At 38.0% G+C, this 20,025-nt stretch overlaps 1 protein-coding gene across 1 annotated transcript in view; it reads left to right on the top strand.

The window, feature by feature from the left end:
* Positions 1–20,025, top strand: part of RELN (reelin) — a gene marked incomplete at its 5' end in the record, with an annotated part of 523,328 nt that overhangs the window by 225,199 nt on the left and 278,104 nt on the right. The window contains 2 exons of the mRNA XM_082662360.1: positions 16,887–16,919; positions 19,585–19,663. Coding sequence (XP_082518486.1) covers positions 16,887–16,919; positions 19,585–19,663 — 112 coding nt within the window. The remainder of the gene's footprint in view (positions 1–16,886; positions 16,920–19,584; positions 19,664–20,025) is intronic.

Raw genomic sequence — 20,025 nt, 5'->3', positions numbered from 1 at the left:
CTTGCTAATGGCTCTAGGTGGGTCTGACTGCTTTTTTAATTTCCTAAAGAATAGTATTTTGGGCTGGTGCTGTTTGCTCTAAGATGATTGAACACAGATTTAAACAGGCTTCTTTTCAGCTCTCAGGGCTCTATACATTCCCCCTTGACAGCTTTATCTAGTCCAGAGTCAAAACACCAAGATTTATGCCTGACAAGAATTTGACATTGACTTCTTTTGGATGCCCATAGAAGTACACTTTCTACTCAAGCTGGTGTGTAATCTGCTGGATTCCCCCCCATTCTGGAGGACAAAGCCTAGGTTTGCATCTGTATAATTACTTGAGGGAGAGCAAAGCTGTTGTAAACACACGTAAATTACAACTTTACTGTGGCTCTTGTGAAGTATTATTTCATGCAACCAATTAATCCAACCGTAGTTTTACATTGAAGGTTCAGTTGTTTAATGTAATAATTAATACAAATTTTCATAATCATGTTTGTAAGAGTTGGAATTCATTAATAGTAACACATATTATGCTGTGTCCCCTATGGGTATATGTGGAACATTATACCAGATGCATGGGAATGTGTGGCAATATAAGGCAGTTTCACATCCTGTTCATAAATAGTTTATATATTGGTCCAAACCTAAAAGAGAAAGTCCAAAATACATTTACAGGAAAAACATAAACTCAGTGGAATGGCATTCCCCCCATCTCCTCTGAGGTCTTGGTCAACAGTTTCGCCCTCTCTTTCCCATATCGTCAGCTTCTTCCTCTTCACCATCCCCTCCTCCTCAGGGTTTAAACATGCCAAAGCCACTGCAACTTTGAGCAGGAACGCTGTCTTTGACTGTGAGTACTCCTCTGGCCATCATTCTCCCTCACACTCCAGCTTCTTGAAAGAGTCATGTGTGTTCTCAGGCTTCACTCCTAACCCCGCCATCTGACCTCTACTGCCAGTAATCTATGGAAACAGTCATCCTCCAGGTCATCAGTAACCCAGTAGGTGCCAACCAATCCAAAGGACTCTGGTCCTCACCCTACCTGACTTCCCTACTCCTTCTCAGTTTCCTTAATGAGTTCCTGAGCTTCCTATGGATACAATCTGGGATTGGCAGTGATTCTGTCCTGCAGCTTCTTTTAGACTTCTTACATTGTCCCTGGTGATCTCACTCACACCTGTGATTTTCATCTCCTGAACTCTGTCCATTTGCTTCATGCTTACTGAGTCACTAATGCAAAGTGGTTGAGAGAGTAGAGTTTGGAGCTATATGCCCCTGGGTTCCAATTTCTTTTATTTTTTTAATTAATTAATTTATTTTTGGCTGCATTGAGCCTTAGTTGCTGCACGCAGGCTTTCTTTAGTTGAGGTGTGCAGGCTTCTCATTGTGGTGTCTTGTCTTTGTTGCAGAGCATGGGCTCCAGGCACACGGGCTTCAGTAGTTGTGGCTCGCAGGCTCTAGAGCACAGGCTCAGTAGTTGTGGCACACAGGCCCAGTTGTTCCACGGCATGTGGGATCTTCCTGGACCAGGGCTCGAGCCCATGTCCCCTGCCTTGGCAGGTGGATTCTTAACCACTGCGCCACCAGTGAAGTCTCCAATTTCTAATTTGATACTTTCTAGCCATGTAATCTTTCAAAGTCTCAATTACTTAACTGTAAAATAGGGAAAATAATAGTACCTACTTTTCTGGTCATCCCATGCCATTCCCCAGAGCCTGGCACAATATTCTATGCCCAGAAGAAACCTAGTGAACTTGCGAGAATTAAGTGCAATAATGATGTGCATAGCACTGTGGCTAGCACATAAATATTCTATAGATGTTAGCTATCATTATTATTACTGGGCACTGACATTTGGATTCCTTAGATTCCTTGAACTCAATATATTCTAAAATGAACTTGACATTTCCCCCAGACTGGTCCCCTTCATTGCAGTTATAGTCAGTGACATATTCGACCCAGTCAGTAAACAGAGATCTAGGTAATATTTCTTTCCTCATTCCTTTCTTTCTTCCATGTCTACTCAGTGTCTCTAAAACCAGTTTATTTTATCTTCTCAATATCTCCTAAACAAATGCTTTTATTTCTGCATCTACAGCCATATCTTTGGTTCAAGCCTTCCACACATCTATCAAAATGTTCTTCAACACAAACCTCATTTTTTTCCTCCCAGCCTCAAACCCTATAACTGCCTCCATTTGCCCAGTTTAGCCTGCTTTCAAGGCCCTCCATGATCTGACCCTGCCTCTCTCTCCAACCTCACTGCATGTAGGTTCTCTCCATATTCCCCACCCTCACCTAATACCAAACTCTCTACTTCAGCCGTAAAATGCACTGACTTCATCAAACATGCTGTCCTGTCCCCTATCTCTGTAGCTTATATATATGCCAGTTTCTTTCCCTGGAATACACTCCACATTACCTCCTTCTCCATATTACTGATGAAGTTACACTCATCCTTAAAGATGCAGTTCAAATCTCTCCTCCTCCATCATATGTATTTTTAACCCTAATCCACCTTATAGTTACAAATTGAAGTTAGTTTATCTTATTGCATTGTCATGTGTTAACTTCTACATGTATTTCCTCCTGCCCTTTGAAACCCTTGATCAAGCAGATATTGGATCACTTTTACATTCCCAGAATCTGGCAGTGTCTGGCACTTAGTAGGTACTCAACTATTAGTTGAAGGAATGGATGAACCATATAGAGCAGGTATACCTATCACAAATTATCTAATTACTATTGGGTTGGCCAAAAGCTTCATTCTTTTTTTTCTGTAAGGTGGCTCTGGTAGCACTTAGTTGTCTTTAACTTCATTCGAAACAATTCTGTTACATTGTATGTGACAGCTGTCATATCAGCATGCATTTTAAAAAAGACATCAAAATTGATGAATTTTTGTGTAGCCATTTTAATATTGAAGATGGAAGAAAACAACATTTTCAGCATATGATGCTTTATTATTTCAAGAAAGGTAAAAATGCAACTGAAATGCAAAAAAAGGATTTGTTCAGTGTATGGAGAAGGTACTGTGACTGATTGAACGTGTCAAAAGTGGTTTGCGAAGTTTCGTGCTGTAAATTTCTTTCTGGACAATGCTCCATGGTCGGGTAGACAAGTTGAAGTTGAGAGTGATCAAACTGAGACATTAATTGAGAACAATCAACCTTATACCACGTGGGAGATAGCCTACATACTCAAAATATCCAAATCAAGCATTGAAAATCATTTGCACCAGCTTGGTTATCTTCATCACTTTGATGTTTGGGTTCCACATAAGTTAAGCGAAAAACACCTTCCTGACCATATTTCTGCCTGCGATTCTCTACTTACACGAACGAAAATGTTCCATTTTTAAAACAAATTGCGATGGGCTATGAAAAGTGGATACTGTACAATAATGTGGAACGGGAGAGATCGTGGGGCAAGTGAAATGAACTGCCACCAGCCACACCAAAGGCTGGTCATCATTCAAAGAAGGTGATGTGGTGTGTATGGTGGGATTGGAAGGGAGTCCTCTATTATGAGCTCCTTCTGGAAAACCAGACGATTAATTCCAACAAGTACTGCTCCCAATTAGACCAAATGAAAGCAACACTCGACAAAAAGCATCCAGAATTAGTCAACAGAAAAGGCATCATCTTCCATCAGGATAACACAAGACTGCATGTTTCTTTGATGACGAGGCAAAAACTGTTACAGCTTGGCGGGGAAGTTCTGACTCATCCCCTGTAGTCACTAGACATTGCACCTTCTGATTTCCATTTATTTCGGTCTTTACAAAATTCTCTTAATGGAAAAAAATTTCAATTCCCTGGAAGACTGTAAAAGGCACCTGGAACAGTTCTTTGCTCAAAAAGATAAAAAGTTTTGGGACGATGGAATTATGAAGTTGCCTGAAAAATGACAGAAGGTAGTGGAACAAAATGGTGAATACATTGTTCAATAAAGTTCTTGGGGAAAATGAAAAATGTGTCTTTTATTTTTACTTAAAAACTGAAGGTACTTTTTGGCCAACCCAATATTGTTTCTTTAATTGCCAGCCAACCTTCACCTCCTATATCCGCATAACTGTTTTTTACAATCATACTTAAACATTATGCGCTCCTTTTGCTTTGATGGACTTTATTAGGAATAGCCCTATCAAATTCACAGTTGGATGGATGTTATTTTAAATGATGTTCATTGCACTGCTCAGTGTCCCCTTTGTAAGAAACCACAGGAGAAGCTTCTCTTAAGTCTCTGCATCTGAAATAGCCACGCTTCTCCTGAGCAATATGTGTGCTTTTCATGTTTTCAACTCTTCAGTTTCTGTAACTTTAGAGCTTCAGAGCCAAAGTTAAAATGTCAGAGCATGCATCTTGCATATTTATCTCCACTGGACATATTTTTCCAACCCTGATTTGTTATCCTGTTTTCCCACGTTATTGTCTTGCTCGATTGCCTTTCTTTGTTAGCTGCCTTACATCTGTTTTAGAACAAGGCGAATTGTACAGTTTATCCTTAAGTATATAAAGGAAAGTGAAAAGGTAAAATGAAGACGATAACATATGTACAAGTAACTAAGAGGGGAGGGAACAGAGGAGAGCATTAGAACGTTAGAATTTTCTAGCAGCAATGGTTTTAGCAATAATACCTTATTGATGTTATCAGTAACCAATCAACTAACATTTTTGGAGCAACTGTGTGCCAAACATTGTGCTAGGCATGGGGGTGCAGAGATATACAAATTGAAATCTCTACTCACAGGAACTCACAGTCTTATCAGCTCTAAATTACACTCTGGCCTTTAGGATTATGACTGAGATAGAGAGGATACCCTTCCCCAATAGGGACCCATTCCCCAGCCCACAAGAAATAACTCTTTTAGAATATAGATGAAGCTTCTTTGGCATGTGCCTCAAACTGCAGGTGGCTTAAATGACTAGAAGTGTGTTTATTTCTCAGTCATAAACCAGTCTGGGGGTAGATGGTCCAGGGCTGGTGGAGTGGCTCTACTGTGTACAGAACATAGCTTCCATATCCAGGGGCCATGTCCTAGTAGCAGGAAGGGTAGAGGGCCAAGAATCATGCCCGTTCCTTTAAAGGGCATGACCCAGCTCTGAAAGTGACCCAGGTCACTTCTGCTCACCTCCCTGTGGGCAGAACTTGATTCCTTTGTCTCAGGAGCTGCAGGGGATACTGAGAAATATACCTCTAACGGGGGGCCACAGTCCAGTGAGAAAAAAGAAGGGGAGAATAGATATTAGTAGACCTCTAACAAATTTCTGCTAACATTAGCAACAAGGTTTCTTCTTCTTCCTGTTCTTCTTAGTAGTAGTATTAATATTGCTGTTGTTGTTATTATTATTATTATTTGGTGATGATGATGATCCTAATGATTTTTCTTCCCACCTCTGAAAGCTATTTAAAGGCCATATATGCTCAGGCTACAGGTCAGTTTATAGCTGCACTTCCTCTCCTCTGCCCCATCTATGAACTTCATCTCTTCAAGTTCATCTTGAATATATCATCTTCATCTCTTCACAAACAATTCAGATGATATATTGTTTTACATTCTGATCTTTCACTTAAGATTTTATTCATAACATAGGCAAAGTTTTGAAAAAATATATGAATATCTCCCCTAGAAAAGGTGAAGGCACGAGCATGGCGAGACAATGAATCACAAGTTTCAGTGTTTAAGATCTCATTATTGACAGCTCCTAGTAGAATAAGTCTTACCTGAAAGAGTGCTCTGTTCCCCCAGTTGTAGGTTATAAAGATATATTTTAGTTTTGCACCTATTCCATATATTTTAGAATATGAGTGATGATAAGTTGTTATGAGACACAATTCAAATTGAGATGGGATATAGGAGAGGAAGGGAAGAGAAAAATGCTTTCTAATATTGCTGGTTCTGTGTATAATTTAGCTGTCTTTAAATATTAAGTAATCTTTTATACTGATCATAAGTATATTCCTGAACACAGGGAGAAGTATTCTCACTCTAAATTTATAACATTTTTGGAAGCTTAATTATCATACTTGAAGGTCAAATGGTACTTTATTGCAATAAAATACAAAGAGTAATAAAGAAATTATTCCTGGGGAGATGAAAGTCTAGGTTCATAGCTCATTAAATGGTAACTTCACAGACTGTGTCTAATTTGTCATATTTAGCTTTGGAAGTTTCATACATTTGAATTTCAAATTAGGTGAAGAGATACCTGAGGCAAAACTACCTAGGGCCTTTGAATTCTAAAATGATTCAGGAGCTATAGCTCCCATAACATAATACCTGTATTTGTAAGAAATGCCTATCATCCGCCATATAGTGTTTGCCTGACTCAAAGGCTTTTTAAAAAAAATAATCAATAATATTAACACAAAGCTCATTAACCACTCCCTCAATTTGTTTCCAGACATTCCTTTCTTTTTCTGCCCAGCATATTGAAATCTCCGTCCTTTGCAGTGAATAATTTATTGAACAAATTGGCCAAAATATGTTTTGGAGTCACATGATTACTCAAAAGTTTCCTCCAAAATAAGGCATTTGAAAGAAAAACACTTTTGTCAAAAGAACAGCCTTTGGAGGAGTTAAATGCGACCCCATTCTTTTGCTTATTTTAGGTTGCTGTGACCTCAGGAGATGCTGGTGACCTCAACCTTTGAAAGAGCATAAACACAGAAATGCTTTATAAGAAATGAAGCTTTTCTTTACTTTCAGCATGTAATTTGTCTCTTGGACAAATTGAATTGATGATAGGAAGAATTTCTGCTTCGATTTAATATTGAGAAACCATATAATGATCCATGTTTGTGATATTTTCTAAAAACATCCAAAGATTTAACCTGTTAGAATGTAATTAAGAAAAGGATGGCTGTGAGCTCTAAGGTCCAAATGAAATCAATTGCTTCCTGTTGAAGTTTACAGAAATTTTCTGATCTTCCATTGAATTTGACTATCTGCAAAGTTCAGCAAGTGCTCTGTTGCTAGTGTCATAAGGACAAATTATTAATTATAATCTGTGAGATTCTCCAAATAATTGGAGATAATACAGAAAATATATTTAGTAAATGAAAGGCAGTATTGACGGAGTAACTCTATCTAGTGCCAAACAATAGATATTTAACATTAGTTGTGTTTAAAAGTTTGGAAAGGGATTGATTACCGGTTATTTTCATATTGTAGTGAAGGTCAGATTAATTTACAGTGAGTGGAAAATAATGAGCTTTTAAAAATATATCTCACCCTCCAAAAAAGTAAACATATTCCTTAGTAACTTCAACTCTTGCCAACTCTAGAACCAGCACCAGCACAAAGGTGTGTTAACATATGTGGGCTGAGTGCTTTTTTACATTTACTCAACAAAGTGTCAGTACATGCTTTTTGTACTTGTACTTTAAACAGATAAATCATAGTCTTGTTTAAAGAGACCAGGAAGCATATTTTTCTTTGAAAACTTTGCTACCGAATTTACTTTTTTTCAGGTTAGACCCCCTCAATCTCTATGATGTGAATTGACTGTCTTGTTTGTAAGTGGGATCTCTTTACAGTTGTTTCACATAATAATCATTCACATTCACTATTCCTGGCATAATTATCTTTATCACATTTGCATTAGTATGAGTTCTTGTATTCATTCAAGGCAATTCCAGTCTTTTTCTTATAACTCATGGAGATTAATAAACCATTTCAAGAATAGCACAGCTAAGTAAAAGGGAAGCTCTCCAAGAAATATATTTTTTCAAAGAAATTTTAAAGTATCTTCTGAAAATAATAATTCAGGTTTCTTTTATTTTCAACTGTATTAACTTATCAATTAAAAAGATCCATTCTTGTCTTCTTTACATAGCCCATGAAACATTAGTGAAATTATATACCTAATATTCAGGTCATTTAATAATACCCTAGCATCTAGGAAAATGTTTGACTAAGCAAAGCCCTAGAATATTCATTATTGATGTAAACCTTTGTATTTTACCAGAACAAATAACCTGGATAGGTCCTACTACAGAATTTGGAGGACAAATAGCTTTTTAAAAATTAATTAATTAATTAATTAAAAATTTTTTTCCCTGCGTTGGGTCTTCGTCACAGTGTGTGGGCTTTCTCTAGTTGCAGTGAGTGGGGGCTACTCTTTGTTGCGGAACACGGGCTCTAGGTGCATGGGCTTCAATAGTTGCAGCACGTGGGCTCAGTAGTTGTGGCTCACAGACTCTAGGGTGCGCGGGCTTCAGTAGTTGTGGCGCGCAGGCTCAGTAGTTGTGGCACATGGGCTTAGTTGCTCCTCAGCATGTGTGATCTTCCCAGACCAGGGATCGAACCCGTGTCCCCTGCATTGGCAGGCAGATTCATAACCACTGCGCCACCAGGGAAGTCCCCAAATAACTTTTAAGTGGCTCCATCACAAACACTGAAAGGAATCTGGAAAAAAAAATTGTTAGTGCACAGTTATGAGTGATTTTGACTCTTAAGAACATTTGTTACCTATCTAGTATGAAAGGACTGTATTATGCTTAAAACATTAAAAGTGGGCTTCCCTGGTGGCACAGTGGTTGAGAGTCCTCCTGCCGATGCAGGGGACATGGGTTCATGCCCCAGTCCGGGAAGATCCCACATACCGCAGAGCGGCTGGGCCTGTGAGCCATGGCCGCTGAGCCTGTGCGTCCGGAGCCTGTGCTCCGCAACGGGAGAGGCCACAACAGTGAGAGGCCTGCATACCTCAAAAAAAAAAACAAAAACATTAAAAGTTTCCCCATTTTTTTTCTTGTTTACCTGCTTTCAGGAGATATTTGACTAATGATATTACATAGATCCTCATTTTTTAATACTTTCCTGGGAAAATTGCTACCAATTTGTGTTGATAATTTTAAAGTTTTAAAGGTGTTTGGCTTTTTCAACTAAAACCAAGTCAGAGTATGCCATGCTTTCATTGCTAATGCTTTGCTGGAAACATGCTTTTAAAAAACGTGGAGGCTTTAGTGAGACTGCCATCATGATTCTTACACTCTGTTGGCTTGCTTTTACTTTATTTTTTTAAGCAAAGTATAATCTTCATTTTAACTTGCCTGTTTAGCATTTCATATTATATCTGTGGTTTTGACTAAGTTGATTCATTTTGATGACATTGGCATACTCCTTAAGTTATCAAGATACAACTTAAGTTCAATTTCCAATTTAGTCCGGTTACTTGAAGTTGTCAAGCTTTACAAAGGACATAGTTTTTACATTTTTGTGGATTTCAGTGACATTAACTTGTGGGTAAAGATTACAAAGATGTGCTAATATTTTGAATGAGATCTAGAGTTCTTTGAAACATGAATCTATTTATTCTTTATGTTATGTCGTCTGTTAACATAGATGTTGTCATCTTGCCTAGGATTAGTAAAAATAAATAGATATCCAGAATTATGAGTTGGATTTATTTATCCATTGCCAATACTCATGGAGCTCCTTGGAGTGATCAGTGAAATCCAACTGCAAGATATGGTATCCCATGATCATTGTACTTTAATTCTAAAACACCACTGAAAGTTTCGCCTCTAACTGTTGCATTGTTTATGAGAGTTTACAAGTTATTGGTAGAAACTTCATATTAATCTGAATTGCCCCAACATTTATGGGAAGGTAAATGATTTCATAACTAATCAATGGTTTGTGTAAACCAAAATGAAATCCTGGTATTTTTCTCAGAAGTGAATTTTTTCTATAGTGTAAGATGTACAACTGATCGTTTTTGTGAATCTAGAAATATCCAGATTTGTTAACAGCTCGATGTTAAAATAAAAAGTGAGTGCCTCACAGTGTAAAGTTCTGTCCAGCCTTTATATATAGCCTTATGGGTCTCACCAGTGAAGCTAAATCAGGACCATATTATGAAACTTCCCCTCAGTCACCTCTCTGGGTACAGAACCACTCCAAACTATCTTCCCCTCTCTCCAGTTCGATCCCCTCTGACAACTACCAGGGCCCTCACTGCCAGTGCATCCTCCCTTGTGTCTATCTGTGGTCATCATCTGACCTGGTCTTCTTATCACAATGCAGAGACACCTGGAAGAAACCTTTACTTCTGTTAAATGTGTGTTGTATCCTATTTTCTCTAAATACAAAGCCTACTTCTTTAGGAACATTTTTGTTGTCTCTCATTCTTAGAAACTATGCAGCAACTTCCCACTAGCCATCCATTTTACATTTGGTAGTGTATATACGTCAGTGCTATGCTCTCACTTCATCCCAGCTTCCCCTTCCCCATCCCTGTGCCCTCAGGTCTGTTCTCTACGTCTACGTCTTTATTCCTGCCCTGCCATTAGGTTCATCCGTACTGCTTTTTTTTTTTTTTTTTTGCGGTACGCGGGCCTCTCACTGCTGTGGCCTCTCCCATTGCGGAGCACAGGCTCCGGACGCGCAGGCTCAGCAGCCATGGCTCACGGGCCCAGCCACTCTGCGGCATGTGGGATCCTCCCGTACCAGGGCACGAACCGTGTCCCCTGCATCAGCAGGCAGACTCTCAACCACTGCGCCACCAGGGAAACCTTGGTCACCTTATCTTTGATAAAGGAGGCAAAAATATACAATGGAGAAAAGACAGCCTCTCCAATAAGTGGTGCTGGAAAAAATGGACAGCTACATGTAAAAGAATGAAATTAGAACACTCCCTAATACCATACATAAAAATAAACTAAAAATGGATTAAAGACCTAAATGTAAGGCCAGGCACTATAAAACTCTTAGAGGAAAACATAGGCAGAACACTCTCTGACATAAATCACAACAAGGGATTTGACCCACCTCCTAGAGTAAGGGAAATAAAAACAAAAATAAACAAATGGGACCTAATGAAACTTAAAGGTTTTACACAGCAAGGGAAACCATAAACAAGATGAAAAAACAATCCTCAGAATGGGAGAGAATATTTGCAAATGAAGCAACTGACAAAGGATTAATCTCCAAAATATACAAGCAGCACATGCAGCTCAATATCACAACAGACAACCCAGTCCAAATATGGGCAGAAGACCTAAATAGACATTGCACCAAAGAAGACATACAGATGGCCAAGAGGCACATGAAAAGATGCTCCACATCACTAATTATTAGAGAAACACAAAACAAAACTACAATGAGGTGTCACCCCACACCAGTCAGAATGGCCATCATCAAAAAATCTACAAACAATATATGCTGGAGAGGGTGTGGAGAAAAGGGAACCCTCCTGTCGTGTTGGTGGGAATGTAAATTGATACAGTCACTATGGAGAACAGTATGGAGGTTCCTTAAAAAACTAAAAATAGAACTACCATATGACCAAGCAATCCACTACTGGGCATATGCCCTGAAAAAACCATAATTCAAAAGGAGACATGTACCACAATGTTCATTGCAGCACTATTTACAATAGCCAGGACATGGAAGCAACCTAAATGTCCATCAACAGATGACCGGATAAAGATGTGGCACATATATATAATGGAATATTACTCAGCCATAAAAAGGAACAAAATTGAGTTATTTGTAGTGAGGTGGATGGACCTAGAGTTTATCATACAGAGTGAAGTAAGTCAGAAAGAGAAAAACAAATACCATATGCTAACGCATATATATGGAATTTAAAAAAGCAGTACGGGGCTTCCCTGGTGGTGCAGTGGTTGAGAGTCCGCCTGCAGATGCGGACTTTCTCCATTTTTCTTTATGATTTCTTCCCTTCTACTAATTTTGGGTTTTCTTTGTTCTTCTTTTTCTAGTTGCTTTAGGTGTAACCTTAGGTTGTTTGAGGTTTTTCTTGTTTTTTGAGGTGAGCTTGAATTGCTATGTTCTAAGTTCCCTCTTAGAACTGCTTTTGCTGCATCCCATAGGTTTCGGATCGTCATTTTATCATTGTTATTTGTTTCTAGGTATTTTTTGATTTCCTCTTTGATTTCTTCAGTGATCTCTTGGTTATTTTGCAGCACACTGTTTAGCCTCCACGTATTTGTGTTTTTTACTGTTTTTTCCCTGTAATTGATTTCTAATCTCATAGTGTTGTGGTCAGAAAAGATGCTTGATACGATTTCAATTTTCTTAAATTTTCCAAGGTTTGATTTTTGACCCAAAATGTGATCTATTCTGGAGAACGTTCCATGTGCACTTGAGAAGAAAGTGTATTCTTCGCTTTCAGGTGGAATGGCCTAAAAATATCAATTAAGTCTATCTAGTCTATTGTGTCATTTAAAGCTTGTGTTTCCTTCTTTATTTTCTGTCTGGATGATCTGAATATTGGTGTAAGTGGGGTGTTAAAGTCCCCCACTATTATTGTGTTACTGTCGATTTCTCCTTTTATGGCTGTTAGCATTTGCTTTATATATTGAGGTGCTTCTATGTAGGCTGCATAAATATTTACAATTGTTATGTTTTCTCTTGGATCAATTCCTTGATCATTATGTAGTGTCCTTCCTTATCTCTTGTAACAGTCTTTATTTTAAAGTATTTTGTCTGATATTAGTATTGCTACTCCAGCTTTCTTGTTATTTCCATTTGCATGGAATATCTTTCTCCATCCCCTCACCTTCAGTCTGTATGTGTCCCTAGGTCTGAAATGGGTCTCTTGTAGACAGCATATATAAGGGTCTTATTTTTGTATCCATTCAGCCAGTCTGTGTCTTTTGGTTGGTGCATTTAATCCCTTTGCATTCAAGGTGATTATCAATATGTATGTTCCTATTATCATTTTCTTAATTGATTTGGGTTTGTTTTTGTGGGTCTTTTTCTTCTCTTTTGTTTCCTGCTTAGAGAATTTCCTTTAGCATTTGTTGTAGAGCTGGTTTGGTGGTGCTGAATTCTCATAGTTTTTGCTTGTCTCATAGTTATAGCTTTTGATTTCTCCATCGAATCTGAATGAGATCCTTGCTGGGCAGAATAATCTTGGTTGTAGGTTTTTCCCTTTCATCACTTTAAATATGTCTTGCCACTCCCTTCTGGCTTGCAGAGTTTCTGCTGAAAAATCAGCTGTTAACTTTATGGGGATTAAGACAATGGTTTTTGAAGCTGGCTTTTTATCAGAATCAGCTGAGGAGGTTTTTAAAAATACAAATTCTGAGTTTCCGTTCTCAGAGATTCTGATTCAGAGGGTCATTTCTAAATGGCCCCTCCCTGATGATTAGATTGGAGGTGGTTCAGTGAAAGATGCCATGTGCCAAAATTTCGGAAAGGGAGATATCAATTTGGGTGGACTGCTTAGATTAAAGTACACTAAAACATAACATTCTGTTTATTGCATCCAGGCCTTAGTCACCAGAGTCATTTAAAGTCAAGTAGGTAATTTAATTGATGCCTCTGCAGACATTTTGTTACACTTATCTACCCATTGTACTGACTAGAAAATATTTCTGATAATTGCCATAAATTTTATACTTAATTTAACTAACTTATTTCCCAGTTTTTTTCAAGTTACACATTTAACAAATATCAGTATTATTTCCTGCCCATCTTAACAATTTATCCCATGAATACAGAGACCCCCTTTGGTAAGGTAGTTAATATTGAACATGGTAAAATACTATGATATCCTAAGAAACACAGCAAATGAAAAAACATGCCTTTGGTCCAAGTCCCTTGTTAGGTGCTACAAAATCTCATTTCTTGTCTTTGCAGTGAACCTTCTTGAAAAAGTAGTTTGTACAGTAGTTGAGAGAGTTGTCACTGAGGCCAAATTCCCTGGGTTCATCTACACGCCCTGCTTAACACTGTGCCTTGGTAACAGGATGTTCTCAGTAGATACCAGCTTTATTAGGATTATTTTGGCCTCTCCTTTAACCCTCTTCTCTCTTAAAACTCTCTCTTTTCCTTATATCCATAATGAAATGCAGTCCTTCCTGGTCTCCTTTGCTAGCTCCTGTTCTTCCAGTCCCTGAAATGCACATTTACCTCTTCATATCACTCTTTTTTTTTTTTTCCTATTCTCTCTCTGAGTGACATGCTGGTCTGCTTCCATGACTTCACCACCTCCTGCGTGATAATTTTTCCTTAACTGATGAACAGTACAGATCTCCCTCCTAGCTATTGCTTGGAACTGTCCAATAGAAGTACAATGTGAGCCACAGGTGTAATTTTAAATATTCTAGAAGCCCCATTTAAAAAACGAAACCAAAAAAAAAAGGTAAATTTAATAATGCAGTTTAATTCACACAGAATATATAAATACTAAGTATTTCAATATAATATAATCAATAAAAAATTGAGATATTTTACAGTTTTGTACTAATTATCTGAAATCTGGTCTGTATTTTACACTTAAAGCACATTTTTTAATTGAAGTATAGTTGATTTACAATGTTGTATTAGTTTCTGGTGTACAACAGTGATTCAGTTCCATATATATACACACACACATACACATATATATACACACACATATATATACACACACACATATATATACATACACACTCTTTTTCAGATTATTTTCCATTATAGGTTATTACAGGATACTGACTATAGTTCTCTGTGCTATACAGTAGGACATTGTTGTTTATCTATTTTATATATGGTAGTGTTACAGCACATCTTAAGTATTGGAATACTTGGTCTGTATTAAGATCTTTCTAAAAATAAATAAACAAATAAATAAATTTATTTATTTGTTTATTTATGGTTGTGTTGGGTCCTAATTGCTGCGCGAGGGCTTTCTCTAGTTGCGGCGAGCAGGGGCTACTCTTGGTTGTCGTGTGCGGGCTTCTTATTGTGGTGGCTTCTCTTGTTGCAGAGCACGGCCTCTAGGCATGCGGGCTTCAGTAATTGTGGCAAGTGGGCTCCGTAGCTGTGGCTCACGGGCTCTAGAGCACAGGCTCAGTAGTTGTGGTGCACGGGCTTAGTTGCTCCACGGCATGTGGGATCTTCCCGGACCAGGGCTCGAACCTGTGTCCCCTGCATTGGCAGGCGGATTCTTAACCACTGCATCACCAGGGGAGCCCTGTATTAAGATTTTGTAAATTTTACCTTTGAAAACTGAATTGACCTATCAAAGTATTCCATATCTACTTAAAGGTCTTCCAATAACTGAGTCGAGTATAAAAAAAATATTTTCCTTTAATATCCACACCCACCTTGACAAGATTTGTCCATCTTTTTTCAGAAGAGTTAAATAACCTTGATACAAAAAATGTCAGTTTGAAAACTATGTCTGTTCAAGTAAATTCATTTACGCTTGTGTCAGCCTAGTATTATTAACATGGGATTCACAGGAATATTACATAAGTTGAAAAGCAACTCCCAAATTATCAATATCCACGAGAAATTCTTCAAATATTTTTGGAGTTCTTTTGCAGACAATTAGAAAATTGCAATTAAAATCTGCATATTGATCATATTAGGAAAATATGTAAAATCATTATTTATTTGTGTGTTGGAGGTTTCAATTTCAACATGAATTCTCTTAAGTTTTCAACTACCTTGCAAGTAAAGTCTTGCTTTCCTTGAGGCTTCAAGTTCAGTTCACACATATGTAGTGTGATATTAGTGAGGGAACGTGCATCCGTGTGCCTTGTTTTTGTCATTGGTTATTGGGTAATTGGCAATTATTCCTTTTGTTTCAAAAAAATCTTAGAGTTAACAGTTCAGTGAATCCTTGTAAAACTCCTCATAACCAATAACCTTTGGCGTAAAACACAAAATCATTAAATTTTTCTTCTGGGTTTTTTGTTTTTTCTTGATTTCTGTAAACTAGTGATGATTCAGAGCATTTGCATGTGTATTCTAACAACTGTATCTATGACACTTTCCGCAGAATCTAGTTCATACAGCTGAGCACAAGTATTTTCAATATATGTAATATGTTGGTATGCAGCAGTAAGACAAACATCAGTCTCTAGTTTTAAAATGCTCTTAAGTCTGGATTTTTCATCTAACATAACTGAAGCACTGACCATCGTGATAGAAACTAATTTTTTTTAATATCCAGCTGAAGTTCTTCTTTAATGAATGTAAAAGATTTTAAAATATCTGTCATGATTTCTAATTTTTAGATAGTGAACTGGCAATATTTCTTCATAGATTTGGAAGTCCTTTGAGGAAAAAACATAGCCAAAGTATTAATTGGCCAGTGTCCCTTATTTCCTAACTCTTATCAGAGTGCCCCTTTGTAAAATGCATATTTGAACATGCACTCCTTTGCTGATAAATGTTCAGGAGATCATCATGCTTCCATGGTAAAATCCAAATTGCTTAACATTCAATTCCATGATCTTGGCCTCCCTATCTTACCAACTTCACTTTTCCACCCCCTCCTCTTAAACTTCCTTCTAGTCATGCTGAAATTGTTGTAGTTCTTGTGAAAGGCCATTCTCTTTTACCTCTCAATGCCATTTCACTTTCACTCCAGAAAGAAGCATATCTCCCCTCCTTTACCCCCACCTATCTTCCTCCTGCTAGTCTTTCAAAACTCAGCAGCCCCTCCTGACAACCCTCTTCTCCTGGGCAGCCTGGAATTAGTATCCCTCCCTTGTCCCCCTTTTCACCCCAGGACCTCTGAACACTCTCCCATAGCACTTATTACACTATATTGTAGTTGTCTCCACCAGATGGTAAGCTCTTTGAAGGCAAGGATGGTGCTTTTTGTCTCTACACCTCACACCCACAACAGCCCATGTCATGTAACGGGTGCTCACATCACATTTATATTGTGTGTTTCAAGGGATACCTGACTAACTTGCATAATAAATAACTGCCCTGTATGTAAGGGGTTCTACTTTTCACTTTGAGTTGGCCGTCTTATTTTAGGATGTTAATTGGCATTTTCTTCTTACTCCTCTAAAAAGGTTCTATCTAGCCATTTAATTTGTTTAGTATGACTAAGTTTTGTAACTGAATTTGTGATTATTTATTAATGGATTTTGCTCTTGTTGCTAATCAATCATCTTTCCCTTCTTCTCTCTCGGTCCAGCTCCAACAGAGGCCAGTATGCACCCGCATCTAGGTAAGTGTTTGAGACCCCGATGTCACTGACCTTAGTACTAGATCTACTTGTTTTAGTCCTCTGCCATGTGAGCAGGTGATACAGAGGTGAGGAAACTCTCTGCCCTCTCTGATTCGCTGATCATTGACTGAAATCAGACTCAGGTCCAGATTATGCTTGAACCCGGGACCTCACCTTATGAGGTGATCCAGCTGCCCAGCTGGGGTTAATGGAGGGACTTTTGAACGTGTTAGTACATTTATCCTTGGGATCCTGTTGAGTGTGATCTTTTGACACAGTGTTCTAATGCTGAAATTTCCCCAGAGCCCCTACCCATCATAAATAGTAGAGCATGGAGGCAATGGGCAAGGAGCTATGAGTATGGAGGAGTTGAGATCATTTCAGGTCTGAGATATGTATTGGGTTGTAAAAAGAGAAATAATTTGGCCATTTCTTCAAAAATTAAAATGAGGTTGTTTAAATAACTAAATGCTTTTTTTAATGGCACCATGTAAAGTTGCCACCTCTCATTCTTCTCATGAACTTTTCATTCTGCCATGTACTTAGTGGGCCATAGTTCTTGAGGCAGGGTGGTATAGTGCTTAATAGCACAGATTTGAAGCCAAACCAACTGGATTTATCTCACTTTCACCACTTGCTAGCAACGTGATATTGGGCAGGTTATTTAACCTCTCTGTGCCTCAGTTTCCTCATCTATAAAATGGAAGTCATAATAGTACCTGCCTCCTATTGTTGTTATGAGGATTAAATGAATTCATATTTGTAAAGTATATAGTCAATGATATAATAATGTTTGTAAAGAAATAAATACATGAACAAATAACCATAGAGGCTTACCCATGCCTTTTAAAAAATATCTCTAGAAAGTAAATAATCTTTAAGAGTTAAATTTCTCATAGGTGACAGTGAAGACTTATTTTAAAAGCAGTTTCCTACACACACTATTTAACAAAAATGAAAAGAAGTCATCCTAGCTGGCTCCAGCTTTTTCAGATGTCTCTCACTGTGGGACTTGCAGATGGGTCAGTATTTGTCTCTTGGGCTTTCTCTTTCAACCTATAAACCCAATTAATTTATTTTTCTCTTTGGAAAATCTGCCTTGAGAAGCTCTACTTTTATGTAATACTACAGCTTGGGGCTCCTCTTCTTTGGCAGATGAACGCAAGCACTTAGAAGCATGCCTTCTAGCAGCCGAGGCAGGCTGGTGACCCGCAGTGGCCCAGCTGAGCCTCGACCGGGTTGGGTATTTGAGAGAGCGGTACCCTGTAGGCATTTCAGGCACTGCATCTAATTGCTCAGAGGAGTCATTAAATCACTCCCACGCACAGAAGACATCACAGTGTTCTCTCCAGTGTAAATCCATATCCTCCCTGTTGTCAGGCCTAAGGCTTCGAGTCTGAACAGCCATTTCTCTCAATACATGCTGATTCACTGGTTTCCCGGACTTTGTTATGTGCTTACCTGCTGGCATACCCGGTATAAAGAGGGCGAGGATGGCTGCAGGTGGCAAAGAGAATTTGGAAGTGTGCTTCCTGATATTTGGAGGTGATTTTAATTACCCAGTGATTTCAGTGAATTATATTCAAGTGAGCCCCCCCAAAAGGGTAAAATGTCACTTTTGAAAAAAATAAAAAATTCTGGTTATGTTTTATTAATCAGATCATATGATTTTAATTTTCCCGAAAAGCATGTGTAAACTAGTCCAAACAAATTTATACAGACCCAGAGAATTTATATTAGCTGAAACAAATTTCCCCAGCAAACCATGGGAATCAGATGAGGTTTTTTGAGCACTAAATTCATTTTTTACAACTTGAGTAGAAATAATTATCATTCCTCATACAACCTTAAAAATGAGCCTACTTACACTGTAGTTGGTCATGAAATTGTTTTTACTTGTCCACCCTCTGTTCAGTGGAAATATCACATACTCTACAGTTTATGAAAACATTCTTTGCTTTTGGCATGACTCGAGTTCTTCTGTAGCTTAAAAATAAGTATTTAATACAATCTCAAGTGTAATGAGAATATATTTAAGACTATGGATGGTTCCCTAGCATTCTTCCTGACTTCTAACATGACTTTATTTGGGAGTTTTACTTATTCATGTAGATAATTTCTCCTGTGCAGCTCTAAGGGGGAAAAATGTTAACAATTTGAAACACATTAAATAAAAAATGAGTGAATATAGGGAATGAGAGAAAGCAAGCCAGGGCAAGAGGGATAGTAGGAAAGAGAAGAGGAAATGGGTTAGTAAATACCAGCAATGTTAGCTGACAATAAATAGTCACAATGTTCTGTTCCCTTCAATGCTCTAAAATGAGTTAGACACTGACCTTGTTCTGAGTGTGTCGAGCTATGAGGGGCAAGTCTTGGGTGACATCTCCTTGTAGGTTAGTGCTGACCTTGGTCTTCCCACCTCTGCAGCCTGGTGACACCTTGGTAGGGTTCTTTTTGGGGGCTCTGGTTTCCAGACTTCTAAACAACAGAGTTACTTTTTCACTTAGTAGTTTAGGGACAAAGCAAATATAATCATCTGCTCATTTAAAATCCAGTTTTAATTTAAAATACTGTTATTCCTCATAAATGCAGCATGTTGACTCTTTTGCGTAGCTAAATCTATTGTTTAGTATAATCCTTTTCTAAATTTTTGTTCTTCTTTTAGCTGAAATTCATAGCGACAGTATTATCCTACGAGATGACTTTGACTCCTACCACCAAAAGGAATTGAATCCAAACATATGGTAAGTTATACGAACATGCCTCACTTTGGTCTGTATAATGCAAAAAAAATTTTTTTAATTTAAAAAATGATTCTGACTGCATAAAATGAAATTGCTCTTTAGCTCTAAGGTATCAGTGAGAATTGTTCAACTAGGGAACTGGGCTTACTGTCGCCTGCAGAATGTCTATTTCTTTCTTTTTTTTTTTTTTTCCAATTCAGCATGGTGATTTTATTTTATTTCATTTTTTTAACATCTTTATTGGAATATAATTGCTTTACAATGGTGTGTTAGTTTCTGCTTTATAACAAAGTGTATCAGCTATACATATACATATATCCCCATATCTCCTCCCTCTTGCGTCTCCCTCCCACCCTCCCTAT

Source organism: Grampus griseus (genome assembly GCF_964374135.1).
Source record: "Grampus griseus genome assembly, chromosome: 9".
Lineage (NCBI taxonomy): Eukaryota > Metazoa > Chordata > Mammalia > Artiodactyla > Delphinidae > Grampus > Grampus griseus.
Note: the sequence above shows the minus strand (reverse complement) of the source record. Positions and strands in the feature narration are given on the sequence as shown.